Raw genomic sequence first — 25,070 nt, 5'->3', positions numbered from 1 at the left:
ATGTGGAGTTGCCACAAAATCCCGCAAAATATTTTGGGAATTCTTTCGTTTTCATTTCCGTCGTTGCTATTAATTGTTGTTATCTTGACTCACCTTGTTTCATGATAGGCGCAATTTACATGAAGACTTTTCAGACGTCTGTTTTTTCCAATTCTCTTTTGAGAATCTTCCAAAAAATCATGAACATTTATACGGCGATTTTTTACATGCAACTATGCATGTCTTTTTTTGATGTTTAATTGTATAATCCTTTTTAATTACTTATTCGTAATAAAAATAAAATAAAATTTTTAACATAAAAACCATTTAATTTGATTAAAAAAAAAATAATTACACGCTTTAGTATTTTTTTAATGCAAATTTTAATGTTTCATGTAAAAAAAGACATAATTATTTTTTACATGAGCATAATATCAACAGTACGAATGAGTTTAAAGAGGAATGTCAAAAACAATCATGAAAATCCCAAATCATGTTTGTTTTCTTACCCCCCATTCTTCTCTACCCCGCTCACCACCAATCATCGACAAACATGAAAACAGACGTCTGGGCAAACATGAAAAAAAATCATCGTGTAAATTGGGTGATACAATTAATAAGGTAGCCTCGTCCACACAGCTGATCATCAGCTGTTACAATCATGTCTGTCAAAATTCCTGTTTGTTTACATTAAGAAAAAATCGCAAAAGTTGTAAAAAATTTTAAAAAGTGAAGAAAATTAGGTTTTTAAAAAATTTTCTGGGTCAATTTTTTATTGTGTTTATTTGTTGCTTTTTCATTCTCCACATGCAATTTATTACAATAACAAATTATTTTACAATAACAAATCGCTTTGTTGTTTTTGTATTGTTGTAGCGACGTGGCTACTTTATTAAGTGTACACTGGGTTGTTTTATTAACGGGTATAATTACAATGTGTAACTTGTAAATGAAAATACTCTATTTTAACTTTTTTGACAGAAACCTATAACGCGTTGCAGCGTACAACGCGTGTTGTGTACACTCTCCAGCTTAAAAGTCGTACGATTTATATTTTTTGTGTTTACACGATTGGTATAAAACAGTAACAAAGTAAGATGGAAACAACTGTTTCACTTTTTTTGTTTATATAAAAGTACATCCCTGATCTACTGCGTCATTTTGCATTCGTATTTTTTCTCAATATGTGATGGTTTCATTACATATTACGTTTAGACGATCCCATCCGTACTCTTCTACACAAAATTTTGACAGATCATATCGAGCCCTTTTCGCACAAAAGACGTAACCGACAAAAACTAAATTTTACAGAAGTTCAAATAAATACTATTACATAGCCCCCATACAAGTTTATGTTGCAATCGCTACAAAATTTTGAAGAAGTCAGTTGTATATATCTGTAAATTATGTTGGGAAGTATGATAGATGTCAGGCAACATTTGACCCTAGCCTCCATAGCTGACTTAAAAATATCAGTATAGCAACGAAATTTGATGTATGATGATGTTTTACGATGGGTTCATATGCCCCTCATACAGAAAATGAGTTCACATTTAATAAATTTTTCAAAATTAGGAAAATATGATAAAATTCTACAAAAATGATTTGTTTTCGAAACTAATCACTCGTTTAAATTCTGTAGACCTCGTTTGGTCACAATTGACCAAATCCCTCGTTAAAGGCCGTATTCTGAAAATTACCCAGATGTCCATATTAATATCCATACATGGTAGTACAATTCGCCATATATCGAATAAATAAGTAAATTCTGGTAGTATCGATTCATTAAGAGTCCATATATAGGTCCGCCTTCTGAAATCCACAAACTTATAACCAAATATAAGAGTGGGTTAAATGGTATTAATCAAAGTATAACAAGTTGTCCGACTCTTTGACAGGAGTACCTAACTCTAAGCATGTGTTAGTTAAAAAGTACCTAACTCTAAATATGTAACAAAAATGTATTTGTATTGGTACATTCTAAACACACAGAGTTTTATAAAAAATTACAATTTTAAATTTGTTTGAATTTTCAATACCAAAAATTGAAACTCTGTTTGTAAAATAAAATTCAACAACAACAAAAATGAAATGTCAATAATTAAACCAAACATTTTTTTCCAGTTCAAGAAAATTAAACAATATTTTATGTGAAAAGTGCGATGAATCTGTTTTAAAAAATTACAGTTTTTTTTTGGATAGCTGAAATTTCGCGTACGAACCTTAAAAGTGGTCAAAAATGTAAGGTAAACTTTTGAGTGTTTTGACAAGTTTAAACCTCTCACAAGAGAGTTGAATTCACACGAAACTCGTAGATGTGAGAGAGTAATTTCCTATATGTGAGAGTCGGACTACTTGTTATACTTTGGTATTAATATAAATGTAAATTAGTAATTAGAATGATCTAAATTCATAAAAAGTTATAGAAAATTATAAATTTCAGCACATATATTGCAATGGCATAGTGATAATTACATGAAATTATACATATTATATTCAGATATGTGACATTTCATTCACAAACAATACGTTAATAAGTTAATTTGTTCAAAATTTAATATATTTTAAAAGAATATTTAAACGTAACCGATACCTTGCTGTAACAAAATTCATAAACAGAAAATAAATGTGTATTGCATCTTTTTTTCTTGTTGATCTATAGCTACTAAATTTTCAGAGATGAAATTTTCGATTTCTATAAAAGGGATCGAGATTACTAAACGCATTATTTTTCTTGTATACAAAGTAAGAACACGAATGCCAAAATATTCTTTTTGGCTGTTTACGAATTAAATAGAATAATTTAAATTTCGTTTTGCTAAGTGTATAATTTGCTACTATTTAAAACAACAGTTAATTGGATCAGTGTTGCATTTTTAAGTTAATGTATTTGCGGCCACGTCACTTTCTTCGATATGTATTGTTTACTCGATTTTCGCTGTGCCTTTTTTGTTCTTTGCTTTGTGATGACATTTACATACATATAATTAAAGTTATCGACGTAAAAAAAGTTCTTTAATCGGTTGGCAATTGTAAATTTTATCAGAAAATTGAAATAAAGCATTAAAATATAACTTATTTTTACTTTAATTTTAGATCGACAATAAATAACCCAAATATAATATATAGATAATTACTCTTCAACGTTAGCATTGAGTTAATCATCTCAAGAGTTTATCGGTAAACTGACACATATTCTGTAACGTCACGTCATACATAAAAAGAAATTACAATGAATATTTTTCGTCTAGTCGGTGATTTGGCGCATGTATTTGCAATTATTATTTTGCTTTTAAAGATATGGAAAACTCGCTCTTGTGCTGGTATTTCGGGCAAGTCACAAATACTATTTGCTCTCGTCTATTTGACACGGTACTTGGACTTGTTCACTACCTATGTCAGTCTATACAATTCTGTAATGAAAGTGCTCTTCCTGGCGTCATCTGGAGCAACAGTTTACCTAATGTACGTTAAATTCAAGGCAACATATGACCACAATCACGATTCGTTCCGTCTGGAGTTTCTTTTGGTGCCATGTGTCTTGTTATCTCTCTTGATCAATCATGAATTTACTGTAATGGAGGTGCTCTGGACTTTTTCCATATATTTGGAATCTGTAGCAATTCTGCCTCAGTTATTTATGGTCAGCAAAACTGGAGAAGCCGAATCGATTACCAGCCATTACCTGTTCGCATTGGGATCTTATCGTGCACTATATTTACTCAATTGGGTATATCGCTATATTGTCGAATCGCATTATGACTTGATTGCGATATTTGCCGGCGTCGTTCAGACAATTCTATATTGTGATTTCTTCTACTTGTACATTACCAAAGTTCTTAAAGGAAAAAAATTGCAATTGCCTGCCTAAATGCTTGTTCCTTTAGCTTCTACTTATCCATATCCCTCAGCAGATGATACGAATTCGTCGTGGATAAATGAATCACCACCCTGAAGATGGAAATGTGACCATATAATTTATTAAATAAGTATCAAGCCATTCCTCTTCCTGTAAAATCTTAATTATTCATTATATTTCTCATAAATTCGACAAAGGAAAAACATTTATTTTATTTATCAATATGTAGTAAGGATCAAAATTTCTGTAAATTTTTGCATTTATAAAGCTCAAATGGGCATGAATCCTTGATCTTCATACTTTAAAACAATATCTCCCCATTAAGTTTATTAGAACAGTACAGTTTTTGTCGTTTTTCACTTCAGTGGTCGTTAAAAATAAAGCATTCTCAATATTGGTAGAGTAAAAATATATGTACCCATCTTAATTAAGTCAACCATCTTAATTAAAATTTAGATTTAAACTTTATTAAAATACACATATTACAACAAGAAATAATAAAGTATAATATTTAATAATAAAAACTTAAGTTATCTTATTAGATTATATCTGTGGAAATGAGAAAAAATACACAAGTTGTTTTTTGTGCATTCCAGCTTATAAGCGTTTCTATGCGTCTAAGTAAAAACTAATCTTGTAACGAAAATCAAAATAACGTATCATCAATAATACTTTTATAAAACAAAATAAAGTACATAGCGCCACCTGAAACGCAAACGGCCCTAACAAACCAAAAATTCAAAATCGATTTTATTGCTGATTCTAATATGTTGCTGATTCTAAAATGTTCACAAACAAAATTGGACTCCTCGAACCAAAATTTGCGATTTAATTAACAAAAAACCAAGGACCTAAATAACTGTTATCAAAATTTTGAAATAAAAGCAAGTAAGAAAGTATAATCGGGCGTGGCCGCCATATGATACCCTACACCAGTTATGAATATTAAATTATTTTTCATAAACCATTTATCTTGAATATTACCTTGATGCCGATTTATTTAAGCAACTTATTGACGAAAAACTAATTTTCTAAATGCGGCTTTATATGTGGATAGGAGCAAAAGTAGACCGATCCCGGTAAAACGGGCTGGATAGATTTGTATATATATAATATTTGTCTGTCATTTTCATCATCAAGGCTTGTATAAAACTTACTTGTGCGAACTTTCATCGAAATACATTTATATTATATATAATTACCCAGCAAAAAAAGTGTGGAAAAAGATGTAGAATTTTCATCACAACTAGTAACCCGAAGTGCTTCATATTCAGGTGAAAAACCTATGAATTTTACATTAGCGTGTCATCGGAGGGATGTTGTTCATTTTTGACAACTTTGAACTACATCTAATCTTATCTTTAGAAGCTGTAAAAATCCGATATTTGTATGTCAAAAATAAACCACATTCTTTCAATGAAACGCTTATGTAAATTTCATCAAAATTTGAAGTACTTAGAATATGTTGTTTGTAGTGACTTTTCTATATCTCTTTTCTCATTTTTAACTGTGTTTTAATATGTAAGTATATGTTTGGTTTATAAAAGCGAAAAGTATGCAATCGCATTTTTAGATGTGATTAAGATGTCGTTTGTAAAGTATGACATCAATTATTTTTTGCTGGGTATGAGCTCAAAAGCCCTTTTCGGAGGGTTCAGTTGTATGGGGCCTAGGTGAAATAATGGACCGATTTCAACCATTTTCAATAGGCATCGTCCTTGGATCAAAACAATCGTGTATTCCAAATTTCATCAAATTATCTTGAAAATTGCAACCTGTACTTTGATAATAACGTTTACCGGACACACGGACATCGTTAAATAGGCTCAGAAAGTGATTCTGAGTCGATCGGTATACTTTAAGGTGGGTATAGTACTAATATTTTAATGCGCTACAAACATCAGCACAAACGCATAATACCCTTCCCACTATAGTGGTGTAGGGTATAAAAATTGCCCTTTTTTAAGAAATATAATTAAAAGTTACACAATAACTGTTTTAGGCAACATAAAAAAATAAATGTTGTTCGTAACTACTATTGTTCAATTTATATTTTTTCTATTGTTTTGAAACACTTATATTTGAGAAATATTTTTTTTTCCTCGTCAATAAAAATTTTCTAGCAGCAAATGTTATTTTTTATACGCACCATCAAAGAAGTTGGAAGTATATTGATTATGTCATTCCGTTTGTAACACATCGAAATATTGGTCATAGACCCACAAAAGTATATATATTCTGGGTCCTTATTAAATTATAAGACGATCAAGCCATGTCTGTCCATCTGACTGTTGAAAGCACGGTAGAGTCCGAACGGAACGAGGTAGAGGAAATTTTCCACAAATACTCTCTATAGGTAAGGTTTGTTTGGTATTGATAGCTTCAAAATGTGAGTAAAGCGATGAAATTCGACCCAAGTAAGTTCCTTGCGAACCAAATTTTATGTGGTCGGTCCATAATTGACCTTACCCCCTATAAGATGCCTTAAAAGTACGAGTAGTAGTAGTATTACTGGCTTAAAAATACTAGGAAAGCGATGAAATCTGACACATATGTGTTTTATACGAGTTAAAATCTCTATACCAAATATATTGAGGATCGGTCCATAAGAAAATTACTTTAACGATCATTGGTGACTTAAAAATACGTGAACAGTTATGAAGTTGTATATAAGAAACATTTATAGGAACGTAAATATTCCTATTGTATTTCATGCGGAAAGTGTCGGGATTTGATATTCGATGTAAAGTTGTTTTATATGAACCAATATTGGTCTAATAAAATAAACAGTCAATAATTAACCCTATCTTTCATATAAGGTCCTCTTCAGTTAATTTGATGAGTAATATCATCCTGATGTTTATAGGAGAGGATTCATTTAAAGGTTTGATGGGGGATATATGAGATTCGGCACAGCCGAATATAACACTCTCACTTGTTATTATTAAAAACTATTTTAATTGATAGAAAGAATGGTCAATAATGGACTTAATCTTATAGGATATTATTAATATTATAATATTTAAAAAAAATATCATTTGTGCCTAATTTATGGACACTGATTAATTTTATTTTAATAAGCTACTATTGATGCAACAATTAAACTTAGTAGAGGAGAAAGAGAAAATAAAAACAAAAAAGTCAAAGTTATTGTTTGTCTTTTTTGTTGTGATTTGAATTTTCACACACTACTTTTAAATTAAATATATTTTTGCATTTTATAAAAATATATTTAATTAGTTTTTCATAAGACATCACTTTTTTTAAGTTGACAGTCGAAGTTGGACGCAAAGTATTGTATGTATGTTTGATACCAAAAAACTTTATCATATTCCATGATACGGTAAATGTACCTAATGTCGGCAAAAGCTAGTAGTCGGAATTTTTTTATATAAAAGTGTAAATAAATAATAGAAGCTGTAAAAAATTACTAAGGTTTGATTTATATTTCATAAAAAATATGGTATTTTTGCTCTATGAAATGAGCATACATATTTGTGTAGGATGATTAATTTAATTACTGACATTATTTAGGGCCAATCTTTAGGTGAAAGATTAGCGATTAAATTAAAATTAATCCTCGAAAGATGTTTTTGAGTACTCAATTAGTTAATTTTGTTTGCAAGTTTAAGCGCCCAATGGAGGTGGTTTAATCTTAAGCACGAAATGCAAAAGTGTAAACAGCTGATGCAAAAAAATTAATAAAATTTTTATAAATATAAACATTAAAATGTTCTATTTATTGATTAGTATAAATTATGGACACTTCAAAATACATTTTTTTGTTTTTAATTTAAGTTTTCATTCATTTTCATATTAAATTTACAATTGTCTTCTTCTTTTTTTATAAAATATGCATTGTTGTGATAACAAACAGTGAAGTTTTCTGTTGTTTTGTATGGCAACACTGCGAAGTTTAATCTTGTACTGAAAAACATCAAAGGGGATTAACATAAGATTAAATTTATTTTTAGATTAACTAATCTGATTATTAATTGGCATTTGATTACCATCTCAAAAACCCGCTCTAAAAAACCCGCTCTATATATAAAATGTTTTCTTCCATAAAAGAGCATCTTCGGAAAATCACCTAGATGCTTGTGACAAATCGCTGTAGTGGTGGTTGGCACGCTGGTCGATGTACGGATTAAGCTCGTCGGATAGGGGTAGTTCTTTTCACTAGATTTGTCAACATTTAAAGAGATTTCGTGCCGGGAGCATACATACATAAAACAATTGACGAAACACTGTAGTAGACCAATTATGACAGACGGACTTGCGACAGTAGATATGAAATGTGTGGATGAAGGTTAGAATTCACGTGAAGACACAGTTAGAATTGTCTTCGTAGGTTGCCCTCCCCTATTCGTGACTTAGTTTAAGTCATCCTTGACTCCTGGTCACCTTCCAAACATGTTCTAGGAGTCCCTTTACTTCGCTTACCAAAACCTTTCAGATTCACATCATTACCTGCAGTTTTCCTTTTAGTTCTCCATATTCATAAAGATTAGAATTTCAAATTTCAATCATAAACATATACATAATTTTATTGTTCTTTTAATAGAATGATTTTTAACATAACTTTTAAACGTAACAAAAAAATTATAACTATGAAATAAAAAGTAAATTTTGACGAATAATTAATAGTAGTTAAACTCATATTTCATTAAAAAGGATAGTAATTCGAAAAATAAGCCAAACTTTATGAAATTAATATAATAAATTATTTGGATAACAATCTTTTTATATTTGATTACTTATTATTATTTTTATGCATAAACGACTATAGATTAATTGATCAATTAACATAGCAGTTTATCCTCGATTTAGTTTCAATTATCTCTAGTAGGTGTTCGTACTTTAGTTATTTTATTTTCATATAATTTATTAACAATACCTAATCGTATTTTGATTGTCTCCTGATTAATTTATATAATTATTTAGTTAACTAATTATTTACTTATAGATTTATAGATTTGTTTAGTAATTTATATGGTAGATGTTTAATTCATATATTTTTGTGTCCATTTAGTGTCAATAAGATAGTTATTGAACTAGATGAACAAAATGAGTAACACTAAAAAAATTCAATTACGTTAATAGAAATAATCATTAACTTATTTTTTTTTAGTTAGTAACAATGAAACCTTTTTTTTTATATTTAGTTCAATAAGTATCTTAATGAAATCTTTAGTTACTAATTTTATTTTTAATTTATTCTATTTTTAATTTATTAGAAAATTTAACTACTTGCATGCAATATGAGTTACAAAAAATATATATATATATTTTTTTTTATTAAAATGTATATATAAGTAATTTGTTTTTAGATTTGCGGATTTAAAAAAAACGAAAATAGGATAATATTAATTTTTTTTTTTTGTTTTTTTTAGCTTCCCTTTGATTTTTGACTTCACAGTGTTAATATTCTCCTTATTTTTTTTGGTATGCAAAGGTTATTATAAAAAAAAATCTCGTAAGGACAGAATAACTAATCAAAGACAATGAGACATTAGACATGATACCACATGTGAGATCTAAGGCGCAGTTACGGATATTGTACGTTTGTAATGGTTTATAGTGATTTGTTCAAATGTCGAGACAATTCTTTGATCTTAACCTATATTATGGTATACAGCGGCTTACCCAAACCTGACTTTTCATCCATTACGGTTTTGATGTCCTTTTACTGTATAATTTTAATTCTGCGTGTGTGGCTTCGCTAGTATGTCAAAGTTTCAATTTTTTTTCAACAGATGGCGTAAATTTCTGTTTCCTCCTGGTTTTTTTTATCTATTAACAAGAAAAAGCATCTATATTGTAATTTTGACTTTCCTTAAATTTCCAAAACGTTTATCGATTATTGCATTTGACTTCTAATCCCATATAGTGGGGATCAATTCTAAATACAATATTCACAAAAATCGTAGAGAATTTATAAAAAAAATAAAAAAAACTTAATTTTATACAAATCAACTTTAAACTCTTTGATCTTACGTATAGTCTTTAGATCAAATGTAAACCAGATTTTATATAAAATTTTATTGTTTTTTTCTATATATATATTTTTTTTTCTAAAGATAATTCTACAATAATAATTTTTATTTTCAACAAAATGTTTCCTTTCCTTTTGGTTTTCAGTTTGATTTAACTTATTTCCTTTCTAATTTAATGTTCACTCGATATTTTGTTATCTTATTTTGAGATCTGATATAAAACTTTAGCACTATGTCACTTTTCGCAACTTCACCTTCAGGAGCTCTAATTGTCTTTGATCTATATGCTTTTCTACAGTAATAGTCAAAGTCATCATACGATGTTTTATCGTCATGGCTACTCATACGATCTTTGAAGTTGTGTTGTATTGTTGTTTCAGATTGGTATGCCAGTATTTTGTTGTTTTACATTGGTATGCCAATATCATTATAAGGTCATCATAAGTAGTCATCATATTTCACCTTGTACTGTAGGGTTATTGTGATTTAAACTTACTTAACCCAGGACACAACTGCCATCTGGTGTCGTAGGGCTATAAACTATTTTTAATTTGCTTTTATAATAGCGAATATCAATATTCAAAACAAAAACAATTAAATTTTCAACATCGACTACGAAGAGAACTTTTTATAAAATAAAAAAGCTAAAAAAAATGTGAAAATAAAAAAAATAACAATTAAATAGATGTAAGAGACCGTCACAAAGCCTGCTTTTGTCGCAAAGCCTGTGGAGTGACAAACGTAGGGAATCAAGTGGAAACGAGCTTTATGTTGGCTTTCAAGGAAGAGGTAAGAGAAAATATGATGATGACCTTGAAATTTTGTAAACAAAACATGTGAATTTTTCGAGGTCACCAAAATAAGTAAACAAAAGGCTAACACCAGGTGTTTAAGCGAGTTTTGTTGCGAGCTGCATTTTGGTAATTGCTCCTTTTAATGAATAATACTATTTTTAACAACGTTAGAATCTAATGCCAATTTTATAGATCTTTGCTGGAAGATTCTAACGAGTAAACCGTTAACGGTACTTAAATATTGTTTGCCACCAAATTAAGTTCGTTTTACACAGTCTTAAGATATTGATGTTGTCTACGACAAGCACTACGTGCACTTTATCTTTTATATAAAAACCTGCAAACCTTCTACGAGGTAATCTTTTGGTTTTTAATAAAAAGGAGATCTACGTCTCACAAAACTTGAAAACTTTATTTTGTTTTTTTTTTTCATACAAAATCTTGGACAAATTGGATTGATGCCAAACATTTGGTCCTTCGAACCGGATTCCTGAATTGAGTACTGGATTTTATTGGCATCTTTTGAAGTCCATCATCCTCAATAATACAGTCCACTGGCAATATATTTATTATTTATTTCTACGAAATAATTAAGGTACGTAAATATATTTTGTGAGCAAAAGTGAAGTGATAAAAAACTCGGTTGTTTTAACGCGCACACATACACAAAGTTCTTTTTGTATTTTTTCGTCATTTTTACTTTTAATATTTAATACAGTGCAATCTATCCCTTAATTAATTTTTTTGGAAATTTTAATTTTTTTTTGCTCCGACTGACAATAAATTAAAGTTATTTTTTTATTTTCAATAAATTAGTGTTTTTATATTTTCTTTTGTGCTTCATTTGTTTACAGATTTACATCTGTAAAATATAAAAACAAAATACATATACGGTTAATTCTTGTTCTTCCATTATATTGGTCACCCTACGGTCGGTCAGTTTAGCCATTGTCACGTTTGTTGCTTGACATTTAAAACTAATTATAATATTTTTTGTCGTGAATTAGTTCTGATTTTTAATTTCCTTACATTTTATTAATTTTTTTTAATATTAAACATGTCTGTTACGCCACTAAACGAATTTATTAGAGCATCGGATGCTCTTGTCACTTTCGGCGCAATGTTTAATGATTTAGGTGAGGAAATTCATAACGTTTATACATTAGAGATTCAGGGCGAGGAAATAAGACGATTGTGGGAGGAAGTTAGGACATCTTATACAGCTTGTCTAAAGTTTTTCGAAACTTCTGCCTCCAGTAAATCTAGTGATGTAGACGTGGCTGCTTCGAAGTATCAGACCACATATATGGCTTATTTTCAATGTTTAGGCTCTATTAATCAGAAAATGGACAAATTTAAACGTGATTCGAAGAATAGTAACTCTTCAGCGGTAAATTTAAATTGTGGCAATTCAGAACACAATCTGACTCTACCCCCTTGTGATGTCGACACATTCGGTGGGGATTATGTTTCTTGGCCTACTTTTCGAGATTTATTCACGGCAATTTATATAAATAGCTCGCGGCTTAGTAATATAGAACGTCTTTGCCATTTAATACGTAAAACCGAGGGTGAAGCTAAAGATATTGTGACAAAATATCCATTAATTAATGAAAGTTTTGACTTAGCCTGGCGCGATTTGAAAGAAACATATGAAAATACTCGTATGTTGGTACATAACCAACTCAAACTTTTATTTGGTCTTCCTTCCTTTGACAAGGAATCAATAACAGCCCTTAAAACTTTACAACGAGGAATTAATAGTTGCCTTACGGCTCTTTCTATTTATAAAATTCCTACTGAGAATTGGGACCCAATTATTATTTTCATATGTATTCAGCGTCTGCCTAGGTCAACTGTGATTTTATGGGAACAGGGCGTTAAGGACAAATCTGTGTTGTCTACTTGGCATGATTTTGATAACTTTCTGACGGAAAGAATTCAAACATTGCAATGTCTTCACGACCTTAAAGAGACCAACTCTACTGATGTGGAATCTTCAGTACATTCTTACGATGCTACTTCCTCAAAACCATCGTGTATATTGTGTCCAAACCAGTCCCATTTTTTGCGAAATTGTCGAAAGTTTAAAAATCTTTCAATAATGGAAAGAATTTCTACCGTAAACAAATATAATTGCTGTTCTAATTGCCTTTCGAGGACACATAATGTCAGCAATTGTAAAGTTAATAGTAATTGTTTTATTTGCAATAATCGGCACCATTCTATGCTTCATATTCAGCATACAGAAATGCCTTCTGTTTCTACTGAACAGAATTCTGGTGCGGTTCTACGAACCACTAATTCGCCTCAAAATAATCAACCATCGACAACGTCGAATAATATTACGTCAAACCGTCAAGTATTTCATACTAGATATAATCAGTTCGTACTCTTAGGGACAGCGACTGTTAATATAAAACATAATAACAATAAGTATCAGGTCCGTGCTTTGATTGATCCGGGTTCGGAATGCTCGTTTATTACTGAGCGATTACGAAAAAGGTTTAACATTTCCTCGCGTTCTACGAATGTTGAAATTTCTGGTGTCAATAATACTGCATCAGTAGTTTCAAGAAATATTTGTTCTTTGAAAATCGGATCTAACTTCGATTCTTCCGTAGAACTAAATATAAATGCATTTGTTTTACCAGAAATATCGACAAATTTGCCTACGACTTCCGTCAACGCCAACATTCAAAAATTATTGCCAAATCTTCGTTTGGCGGATTTTAATCCTTTTGATAGCCGACCTATTGATATCCTTATTGGCGCTGATCTATACCCTTGGATTGTTTTACCGGATATACAACGAAACTTATTAGGGTCGTTATTAGCACAAAAGACGATTTTTGGCTGGATTCTGACAGGTCCAGTTAATCCTAATCAATTTAATTCAGTTTTTAACTTTCCGGAATATTCGACTTGGTCGCATAGGAATTGAAATACTTTTATCGAAAAATTTACTTCATTATCACTAAATAAGCTCACTAAAATATTGTTACGAAATTGAATTTGCATTTAAACTAAACGGTTTTTAACGGCCAGTTCCCGACATTTCTTAGCGACTAACATTTGGGTGGCATCACTAAGCGTTGAAGAGGTGTGTGTCTCCACTAAACATTGACTTACATCAGTAGAAGTATCTAGATGATGGAGCCAGAATAAACTGGAAATATAAAGAAGGTGATGCCCATGTATAAATAGCGGTGGCAATCACCAAATGAGTCAGTCTGTAATAAATCGTCATTGAGTAAAGTTAATAAAGTCAAGTGTGCTTTCGTGTGTTAAAGATAAAAAGACAGCCTTACAGTCTACTATATAAGTTGTGTTATAAAAGTATTTGTGTATAAAACTGTGTAAATAAAAAGTTGTTGTAGTTTTTAACAAATTGACGCTTTTATTTGCAATAAGAAGAATCCAGTTTATTTCAAAAGGAAATAAACGAACGTTTTAAAAGGTAAAACGTAACAATTGGTGTCAGAAGCGGAATTGCATAATAAAAAGCAGTCATGAAGTTCGAAGAACTAAAAGTGGAACAACTCAAGAGAGAATTGAGTAAGATGGAGTTACCGACAGCCGGTAATAAGGCAGAATTGCAAAAGAGGCTAATAGATGAATTCAAGCGGCGTGACATTGACATAGGTACATACGAATTCGAGTACAAAGAAGAAACTGAGATATGTACTCGCTCAACAACGAGCAACATGGACTTAAACACAATGTTTGCCGCTATGATGGAGAAATTTGTTGAAGTTCAAGAAACTTCTAAGGCTAACTACGAGAAACTTCTTATTGACAACGAGAAACTTCGAGCTGAGGTTAAAGCTGAAGTAAAGGAAACTTTTAAACACTTAGCTGAAATGGAAGCAAAATTTCAGGAAAGTTCAAGAGCCACAGAAGAAAAAATTCTGGAAGTGTCTGAGGTTATTAATAGCAGAGTAGATGGCATTGACAAAAAGGTGTCAGACTTAGAAACAAAGATGAATAATCTGCAATATCAAGAAGGAGCTGTACGAATCATTCCAGAAACCTCGAGTAGAATAAAAGCCCCTAGTTTTGATGGCACCACACCTTTTAATGTGTTCAAGTTCCAGTTTGAGACAGTTGCCATCAGAAACATGTGGAATAATGAAGAAAAAGCTATAGAATTGATCTTAGCCTTAAAAGGAGGTGCTTCAGTAGTTCTTGAGAGCGTACCAGTGAGCAACAGAAATAATTATGACGACATAATGGAAGCACTACAACGCAAGTACGGTGGAGAACATAAAAAGGAATTATACCGAATGGAATTGCGTGGCAGAGTGCAGAAGGCCAATGAGACACTACAAGACTTTGCATTGGAAATCGAGCGATTGATACAGCTTACTTATCCAGGAGAACATCACCCGTTTTTGGATATTTTCAAGATAGAGGCATTTGTAAATGGCATACGTGATCCTGAGATAAAACATGCGGTTTGTGCCACACCAAAGCCATCATTCGCTGAAACTGTCTCATTTGCGCTGGCACAAGAAACGGCTAAAATAATTTCAAAGCCACAAATATTCAAGGTACGAAATGTCGAAGTTGTCGCTGAAAACGAAAGGAATATAGTCACTGAGATAAAAGAGGCAGTTTTAGAGGCTTTAAATGAGAAACAAAATAAAGCCAAAATCAAATGCTATAACTGTGGAAAAACCGGACATATTCAGCGAAACTGCAAAGCACAAAGAAAACGTACCAGATCGGTCTCACCGCCAAGAAACAACCAACAGGGGCAAGAGCTAACTCCCACATATGACGGCCCCACAATCTCCATATCAGTAATGCAGCAGAAAAATAGTAATCTAACTGCTGGTGGATACATCAATGGTCGGAAGCGCATTTTTACTATAGACACAGGAGCGTCGCAGTCTATTATTAGACCAGATTTAGTTAAGAAAACAATTGAACCACTATGCGGGGTAAGATTACGCACCGCCACTGGAGAGCCTGCCACTGTCTATGGTAAAGTAAATGCGAAAGTAAACATTGCCAACATAAGCGTAGATCATTTATTTATTGTTGCCGATATCGTGGATGAGGTAATCATTGGTGCAGACTTCATGATTATGCATGGCATTAAATTACATTTGGGACCAAATGTTATGATTTGGCGAAATGTTGAAATACCTCTTGATGTCGGATATCAAAGCAAGGCTGAGGTAAAAGAAAGCGTCATCGATGTTCGGCTAACCCATATAGATTCCACTGAAGATTGGTCTGAAGCGCAAAGGGATGACCCCTTACTGGCAAAGATAATATCGGCTAAAGAAGAAGGTAAAAGACCAGCTCGCAATGAAATATCTGCAGAAAGTCCATTAATGAAATCCTATTGGGCTCTATGGAATAGTCTACAAGTGTTAAATGGCTGCCTATACCGAATATGGGAAAGTGCAGACGGAAAAACGGTGACAAATCTAATTGTGGTACCTGCCTCTAAAATAAATGAAGTATTGAAAGAGTTCCATGACGGTCCAAGTGGTGGACATCTTGGTGTGACGAAAACCATAGAAAAGGTAAAACAACGGTTTTATTGGGTCGGTTGTCAACAATCGGTAGCCGATTGGATTTCAAATTGTCCACAATGCATAGCAGCCAAAGGTCCAGTAAGAAAAAGTCGTGGACGACTTCAGCAGTACAACTCAGGTGCGCCATTTGAGAGGATTGCAATGGATGTAGCAGGCCCTTTTCCTGTTAGTGATGCCGGAAACCGTTATATTCTAGTGGTTATGGATTATTTCAGCAAATGGCCAGAGGTGTATGCCATCCCCAACCAGGAAGCTAAAACAGTCGTAGGTGTGTTTGTGAACAACTGGATATGTCGTTATGGTGTACCATTGGAGTTACATTCGGACCAGGGCAGAAATTTTGAATCCGCTGTGTTCAAAGAAATGTGCGATTTATACGGAATAAGAAAAACAAGAACAACTCCACTGCATCCTCAATCAGATGGCATGGTCGAAAGATTCAATCGCACACTGGAGGAATATTTGAGAAAAGTGGTTAGTGCACATCAGAAGGACTGGGATGAACACATACCAAAATTTCTGCTGGCCTACCGAACAGCCGTTCACGACTCCACCTCTCGAACACCTGCAAAAATTATTTTCGGAACAGAACTCAAGCTGCCTGGTGATTTAGAATTTGGTATAAAGCCGTCATCAAAAAGTAAGGATGATGAAAACTTTTCCCAAGAGCAAGATGACCTTAATGAACTTCATGAATTCGTGCGGAGACGAATAAAAATGACTAGTGATAAAATGAAGGCCAGATACGATCGAGCAGTAAATTCTGAAGGATTTACCGAAGGCCAGCTAGTACTACTGTATAGCCCACAACGTAAAAAAGGTTTATCCCCTAAACTGCAAACTCACTGGGAAGGACCGTATGTGGTGATTAAGAAATTAAACGACGTAGTCTACCGAATACAGAAATATAAGAGCCCGAGAAGCAAAATGAAGGTTGTACACCTAGAACGACTAGCTGCCTATGGGAAAGGTGAATCTGTGCCTATTCGGGACGAACAGGCTTAAGCGGGGGACAGTGTTACGAAATTGAATTTGCATTTAAACTAAACGGTTTTTAACGGCCAGTTCCCGACATTTCTTAGCGACTAACATTTGGGTGGCATCACTAAGCGTTGAAGAGGTGTGTGTCTCCACTAAACATTGACTTACATCAGTAGAAGTATCTAGATGATGGAGCCAGAATAAACTGGAAATATAAAGAAGGTGATGCCCATGTATAAATAGCGGTGGCAATCACCAAATGAGTCAGTCTGTAATAAATCGTCATTGAGTAAAGTTAATAAAGTCAAGTGTGCTTTCGTGTGTTAAAGATAAAAAGACAGCCTTACAGTCTACTATATAAGTTGTGTTATAAAAGTATTTGTGTATAAAACTGTGTAAATAAAAAGTTGTTGTAGTTTTTAACAAATTGACGCTTTTATTTGCAATAAGAAGAATCCAGTTTATTTCAAAAGGAAATAAACGAACGTTTTAAAAGGTAAAACGTAACAATATGTTTACGTTTTGCCTAATATTTAAGTATTTAGTTTATACAGTTGATGGATCTGTCATAAAACAAACCATGATTCATTCGGCTTAAGATATTGCAAATGAATTATTATATTTTCATTAGTTTCATTCTGCTTAAGATATTGCAAATGAATTAATTGTTACAATATGCTTGAGATATTGCAAGGTGGCCGGCAATGTTTAAGCGAGTTTTGTTGCGAGCTGCATTTTGGTAATTGCTCCTTTTAATGAATAATACTATTTTTAACAACGTTAGAATCTAATGCCAATTTTATACATCTTTGCTGGAAGATTCTAACGAGTAAACCGTTAACGGTACTTAAATATTGTTTGCCACCAAATTAAGTTCGTTTTACACAGTCTTAAGATATTGATGTTGTCTACGACAAGCACTACGTGCACTTTATCTTTTATATAATAACCTGCAAACCTTCTACGAGGTAATCTTTTGGTTTTTAATAAAAAGGAGATCTACGTCTCACAAAACTTGAAAACTTTATTTTGTTTTTTTTTTCATACAAAATCTTGGACAAATTGGATTGATGCCAAACACCAGGTCTGTTCAATAACTAAACGTTGTTACTAATTGTTATTGAGCAGACATACATACGTATGGTAAGTTTTTTTTTTCAATCATAAACTTCAATAATATCTTTCCAGTCCGTCTATTGGTCCGTAGGTCTCTTGGCTCTGTTGGACTATGAAAAAGATTAGTTTGCACAGAATGAAACCCAATGATTGAGGAATCATAGACGTGAGTATCTGACAAAAATATCTGTGTACATTTATATTATTACTTTATCATTTTAATTTTCCTCACTTATTTTCAGAATCCATTATTATTCTAAATTGATTCCTATCTTTATGTCCCTATGTATATATGTATGGATGTAGTAATCGGTTGGCTCGACAAGATTAAACGAGCTGGATATAATTTTTCTTCCGATCTTATTTTCTGCATTTGGGTAAGTATCTGATTCTGTGGACTATATGACAGACCATGTTATTGCTAGCGTTTCCTAGTTAACAAAAGAGTTTATTTTGGTAATTATGTATTTCACTATCATCTTTCGGAATTAGATCAAGCTATTGTTTAAGGTGTTGGGCATGAATTATTCCTATAAGTTGGCCCTTTAAGTTTTCTATTTCATATAGGTTTTTTCCAATTGCTTTTCGAATGCGGTATTTTAGCCAGGGTTTACAGAGCTTTGCATTCAGTCCCTTAGCGAAATGGCTTTGCACAAAATTTTTTCTGAAAACTTCTTGACCGGGTTTGTTTGTCACTGCTCTGCACCTTTTGTTATAAGATCTTACGTTTCTCTCGTACGCATCGTGTAGTTTGTTTTTCATCTGCTGATGAATAAAATTCATTTGTGTTGATTTGGGAAGAATATAGTTTTCTCCGTCTTCTATTGATTGTAATTTTCGTAGAATCTCATACGCGTCTGCGTGGGTTATCATGTTATACTCAGTGAGGGCAAAATATGGTGTAACACCTGTCGAAGAATGGATCGTTGATCTTAGAAAACACTCAATCTTAGAGAGATTTTCATCCCACTTAGATTGGTCATTTTGCAAATAGCTTCGTATGGAGCTTAATATTGTTTGATTCACCCTTTCGCTAGCGTTAGACTGTGGTGCATAAATAGCTGTTCTCATGTGTTTTACTCCGAATAAGTTTAAGAAGTTTTTGAAATCATTTGAAATGAATTGTTTTCCATTGTCTGAATGTAACAATTCCGGCACGCCGAACTTATAAAATATTTCGTCCCTTAAGAATTTTATAACCGATTTCGTACTTGCTTTTGGCAAAGCTTTTAACAAAGCAAATTTGGTCAGATGGTCCATTACGATGAATATACATGAATTTCCTGACTTGGTCCTGGGATAAGGGCCGAGAAAGTCCACATATATCTTTTGAAATGGTCTGTCCGTGCGTACTTCCATGCCCATCGGAGGTCTAAGTATTTGTTTCGAGTGTTTTATTTCTTTACACACTTCACAATTACCTATAAACAATTTAATCTGTTTAGCCATTGTAGGCCAGTAAAAAAACTCTCTAACATTAAATAAGGTCTTATTTACACCCCCATGTGATGTGTTTTCGACATGTGATTTCCTGATTACATCTTTTGTCAATTCCACGGGTAACCAGATTCTCCAGCATTCTTTATCAAATACTTCGTCTTCACGATTAAAATGAACTCGCTTATATATAATTCCATTTACAACTTTCAGATCGGGTAATCTATCCTTGTTCTGGTTAATTGTCTCAATAAGAGAAAGATAATTAAAGTTTTTAAACTCCTCTGACTCTAAGTCCACTAGTTTTGGAAATGTTTCGCTTAATTCTTCCATGTCCATCCTGGACAGCATATCGGGAACAACATTTTTAGTTCCCTTTCGATGTTCTATGTTGAATTTGAAAGACTGTAATTTTAGACTCCATCGTGCTAATCGGCCATTTAAATCCTGTTGTTTCATCAGCCACTTAAGACTGGAGTGGTCTGTGATTACAGTAAAATCCATTAATTCTATATATTGACGAAATTTTTCGATTGCCAATACTACGGCGAGGCATTCTTTTTCCGTCGTTGAATAGTTTTGGAGAAATATTCTATTGGGTGTTCTTCACCATCTTGGTCTTTCTGAAACAGGACACCTCCTATGCCTACGTTTGAAGTGTCACATTGTACGAAGAAAGGCTTCTCAAAATCAGGACTTGTCAGTAGAGGACTTGATACTAAGCATTGTTTCAGCTTTTCGAAAGATGTAATGGCTTCAGGGGTAAAAACAAATGTTTTGGACTTTTTGAGGGTATCGGTAAGAGGCGCTGTCAATGTTGAAAAGTTATTGATGAATCGCCGGTACCAGCCAACCGTTCCAAGAAATTTCCTAACGTCTTTAGGTGATTTAGGCGGTTGAATATTTAATATTGCCGCTATTTTGCTGTCATCCGGCTTGATTTTCCCACCGCCTACTACATATCCGAGGTATTTTAGTTCTTTGTAGCAGAACTTGGACTTCTGCATGTTTATTGTCAAACCTGCCGCAGTTAGTCTCGGTCCTACAACTTCAAGCATCGTCATATGGTCATTAAAATTAGTTGACACAACCAGCAGATCATCAAGGTACACAAATATTCGGTCCTTTAGTTCTGTGGGCACAACCTTGTCCATGAGACTGCAGAGACGCTGAGCAGCGTTGCATAGACCGAAGGGCATTACCTTGAATTGATACTGCGGTCTACCGGGAACTGTGAACGCAGTTTTACACCTACTAGAATCCTCCAAAGGCACTTGCCAAAATGCGTCCTTTAAATCAATAGCTGAAATATAATAAGTATCTCCGAGTCGAGCGAGGAGTCCATCAATACTTGGGAGGGGATATGCGTCCTTCCTTGTAACTTTATTTAGTTCCCTGGCATCAAGGCATAAACGGTTTTTATTTGGTTTAATTACCAACGTGACTCGATTATTCCATTCTGAGTTTGTAGCGATTTCAATAACATCCAATTGCAACATTCTGTCGAGTTCCTCATACATTAATTTTTGTACTGCCGGACTAACTGGATAATGTCTTAACTTTTTTGCCGGTGAATCACCGGTGTCTATATAGTGCGTCTCTAAGTGGGTCTTTCCAAGGCCATATTTGGTATAGCACTTAAATGAAGATTTAACTTTTTCTAGAACCTTTAACTCCGCTGATGATAGTTGGTGCATTTTCAAATCTTCGATCTCATCTTTGATTTCGCTAATCTGTTCATTTCCTAAGCAAATCCTTATTCCAACTTTTTTCCAGAAATCATAGCCTAATATGAGTTCCTGCTTTAAATTAGGCACTAAGTATAATACTGTTTCGATGATTCTACTCCCACATTGTACTAACACTTTTATTTTTCCAATTATGTCATGACTTCTGCCATCTGCTGTCCTAATTATGGATTTAAAATCCATGATTTTAGACCCAATTTGGCCAACTTTATCCAAACAGTTTTTTCCAAGACAGCTTATGGAGGCTCCGCTGTCCATTAGCCCTGTGAGTTTTACGTCGTTTACTTGAACATCCATATACGGTCGTATGTCATCATCTAAGTGGACAGAACACGATGCAATATCCTTTCTTTCCTTTTTTCTAATCTCGTATCTTTTCCTTGTTTTTCTAATCCTATCGGTGATTCCGATAGGAATTTCTTCTTTTCCGAAAATTTTGTCTCTTACTCTATTATAATTTTCTAACCTTTCTTCGTAAGACAATCGTTGTATATCTTCAGAATTTACTTTTGTCTTTTCCAAGTTATTCCTTATAGGTAATTGTTTTTGGGTTTCCTGTCCCTGTTTACTATTACTCGATTGGCCATCTAACTCCTTAGTATCAGTCGGGTCAACTATATAATTTAAGAAATTGTCATTTACTGGGAGGCCTTCATATTTGAACATGTTTGCCCAGTCCTTGGCATGTTCAATTTTCCGTTTCCCAAACATCTAGGGCATTTTGGAGTAATTACATTCTCGAACCCACATTTGAAAGAAAACAAATTTCGTTGGGTTATGTTGCAATCAATGAACGAGTGACCAGGATGTTTGCAATTCCAACAGATTAATTGTTTGACATGAGGGTTATCATATTCAAAAGCTTCGAATGGACAGGTGTCTTCGCTAGGTACATTTTCACAGAAATCGACTTCATTGACACGTTTGTATTGTTGTCTGTAGTATGTTCTTTTTGCTAGGTTTCGTTCTGCTCTTCGACATTCTTCTAACAGTTGATTAACTGAATCGATTCTTATTGGGAAGACTAATTGGGATAGTCCATCTTTTAAATTATCTTTGATGATTTGAACCAATTCGTATTCCGGATAATTGTTTCTCAGTTGATTTTTAAGTTTAATAATTTCTGCTATGTACGTATCAGCGGTTTCTGTTGGTTGTTGTCGACGTTCCATGATTCGTCTTTGTACCTCGAAATCGCTTTGGAATCGTTGAAATTTTCTTATAATATTTTCTTTTAATGTATTCCATTCACAAATAGGGTTTTGTTTACAAAAGTTCCAGAACCATTCATATGCTTCTCCACATAATAAGTGATGGAATCCCTTCATGACAATACTCCAGGCACAATTATAGTCTTCTCTTAAGGATTCTACCCGAAATACGAAATCCTCTATAGAGAATCCTTTATTAGTCCCGTCGAACTTGATTCCCCATTTCTCTAGCTGAAGTGGTGTATTTGGTCTATACAAGAATGCCATGTTTTGAGTAAGACATTGATTTGAAGGTATATTAGGAAATGGATGAAGTTGTGGAAAATATTGATTATTTTGGTGTTGATTTGTGTATGGTGGTTGAGTATTGCTGTAACATCGATTGATATTTGGTACTTGATGATGAGTTGTATTGAGATATTGCTGTTGTTGTTGATTTATATTCGGTCGTGTTACCCGTGGGAGATATTGGAAACTATTGTCGTTATTTCTACTTTGTTGGGTAAGGGTTGAGTTCATTTCAGATCTAAGTGATTCCCTAATTAATCTAGGTATCATTTCCTGAATATTTTGTTGGACTTCTTGCATGATACCTGCTTGTGCTACACCCACAGAAGCGCTAACATATTCTCTTAATGATAAACCAGCCCCATTTATGAGCATATCTGGATTTACTTCTTCATTTAGATGGGGTAAACTACTGTTATGTGTGGCCATGTTAGAATTTTGTCCGCTTATTGTTCTTGCAGTCAGACTACTGTATGTTGGTGTACGGATTGTACTGTCAGTTTCAGGTGAGGAAGTGGTTTGGGGACCTTGATTGTCTTGGAATCTTATGTCGAGTAAGGGTGTGATTACATTCGTATTTTCCGGTTCTACAGTCCTATTTTGGTTATTCGATGGTGGAGTTGTTTGAGGATTTTTGCTCGGATTACCTCTATTCGCCGATTTAAATCTAGTAACGGGCATAATTAACAGGGTTTCTCCTAAATAAATTATAATAATTTTCAATCAGTGTTTTCTCTTTTCTTTTTTTTTTAATCCTATAACATTAGAACAAATCGTTTTACTTATCTTGACAAATTGACGAACAAACAAATTGACGCATAGACAAATTATTCTACAAATAAATACATATAACTCTATTACACAATGTTTTAGTTTTAGTTAGTTTTTAGATACTATTATAGTTTTTCTTTATTTTGCTTTCAATAATTTGTTAGTTTGTATATAAGTAATTTGTAAATTCCTTTTCTTTCTTAATTACAGGTTGATGTGAATTGATAAGGTGTGAACTATTTTCGTAACCTCCATTTCACCAACGTTGGTATAGTATTCTAGTGCATCTTAAGTTTTCCTATGATGTTAAACATAAGATAGATGTAATTTACATATATTTAAATTTCCTTTGTCTTGCATAAAATTTTAATATTTTTCTTTTCCTTTAGGAAAACTAAATAAAAATTTTATGTGTGAATAAGGTGTTTCAATTCGGGGTTCAAATTGTATTCCAAACGGACGCAAAATTTGAGACGGAACACATAACAATACTACATTTATTTGAACTTTTTAGTTCTCCTCTCTTTGTATCCATTGGAATCGCGAATAAGCTGTTAACTTTTTGGTCAGAGTGCTTATGACTTATCCCAATAGGTGCAAATCAATTTGAACTAATCAGTTCCTCAATATTTCGGTCTTCTTGAAAAAAAAACGCCGCTACGCAGGCACGATGTTTTCAATGATCATCTTCCGGGACATGCGTTATTTCCCTAAAGACCTAAATATTGAGTTGTATGGCATTTTATAAAATGCTTATACGTTGGGCGCCAAAATGTGACAAATCGCTGTAGTGGTGGTTGGCACGCTGGTGGATGTACGGCTTAAGCTCGTCGGATAGGGGTAGTTCTTTTCACTAGATTTGTCAACATTTAAAGAGATTTCGTGCCGGGAGCATACATACATAAAACAATTGACGAAACACTGTAGTAGACCAATTATGACAGACGGACTTGCGACAGTAGATATGAAATGTGTGGATGAAGGTTAGAATTCACGTGAAGACACAGTTAGAATTGTCTTCGTAGGTTGCCCTCCCCTATTCGTGACTTAGTTTAAGTCATCCCTGACTCCTGGTCACCTTCCAAACATGTTCTAGGAGTCCCTTTACTTCGCTTACCAAAACCTTTCAGATTCACATCATTACCTGCAGTTTTCCTTTTAGTTCTCCATATTCATAAAGATTAGAATTTCAAATTTCAATCATAAACATATACATAATTTTATTGTTCTTTTAATAGAATGATTTTTAACATAACTTTTAAACGTAACAAAAAAATTATAACTATGAAATAAAAAGTATAAATTTTGACGAAATAATTAATAGTAGTTAAACTCATA

At 33.1% G+C, this 25,070-nt stretch overlaps 2 protein-coding genes and 1 long non-coding RNA gene across 5 annotated transcripts; all 3 read left to right on the top strand.

Moving 5' to 3' along the window:
* Window positions 1-2,870: 2,870 nt before the first annotated feature.
* LOC119600208 (ER lumen protein-retaining receptor) lies at window positions 2,871-4,408 on the top strand. Of its 2 annotated transcripts, none has more exons than XM_037950305.1 (2): window positions 2,871-3,001; window positions 3,076-4,408. In XM_037950305.1, the coding sequence occupies exon 2, from the start codon at window positions 3,212-3,214 to the stop codon at window positions 3,848-3,850; it is 639 nt and encodes a 212-aa protein (XP_037806233.1). In that variant the 5' UTR covers window positions 2,871-3,001; window positions 3,076-3,211; the 3' UTR covers window positions 3,851-4,408. The 2 variants fall into 2 exon arrangements, with proteins under 2 accessions (XP_037806233.1, XP_037806232.1); XM_037950304.1 differs by having other exon boundaries at window positions 2,871-3,011.
* Window positions 4,409-10,335: 5,927 nt separating this feature from the next.
* LOC119600209 lies at window positions 10,336-13,985 on the top strand. 2 transcript variants are annotated; one of them, XM_037950306.1, is made up of 3 exons: window positions 10,336-10,623; window positions 10,685-10,754; window positions 10,821-13,985. In XM_037950306.1, the coding sequence occupies exon 3, from the start codon at window positions 11,686-11,688 to the stop codon at window positions 13,570-13,572; it is 1,887 nt and encodes a 628-aa protein (XP_037806234.1). In that variant the 5' UTR covers window positions 10,336-10,623; window positions 10,685-10,754; window positions 10,821-11,685; the 3' UTR covers window positions 13,573-13,985. The 2 variants fall into 2 exon arrangements, with proteins under 2 accessions (XP_037806234.1, XP_037806235.1); XM_037950307.1 differs by lacking the exon at window positions 10,685-10,754.
* Window positions 13,986-18,256: 4,271 nt separating this feature from the next.
* Window positions 18,257-24,086, top strand: LOC119600210. The gene is made up of 4 exons (XR_005231128.1): window positions 18,257-18,304; window positions 18,369-18,443; window positions 18,520-18,654; window positions 23,943-24,086. It is a non-coding gene; the product is annotated as an uncharacterized LOC119600210 (long non-coding RNA).
* Window positions 24,087-25,070: the final 984 nt, after the last annotated feature.

This window comes from Lucilia sericata, unplaced genomic scaffold (genome assembly GCF_015586225.1).
Source record: "Lucilia sericata isolate MDLA Ls3-8-SP2 unplaced genomic scaffold, ASM1558622v1 Contig000107F_arrow, whole genome shotgun sequence".
NCBI lineage: Eukaryota > Metazoa > Arthropoda > Insecta > Diptera > Calliphoridae > Lucilia > Lucilia sericata.
Note: the sequence above shows the minus strand (reverse complement) of the source record. Positions and strands in the feature narration are given on the sequence as shown.

Bases quoted from the DNA above. Each gene is read 5' to 3' on its own strand.
- LOC119600208 (XM_037950305.1), top strand. From the start codon at position 3,212: ATGAATATTTTTCGTCTAGTCGGTGATTTGGCGCATGTATTTGCAATT.
- LOC119600209 (XM_037950307.1), top strand. From the start codon at position 11,686: ATGTCTGTTACGCCACTAAACGAATTTATTAGAGCATCGGATGCTCTT.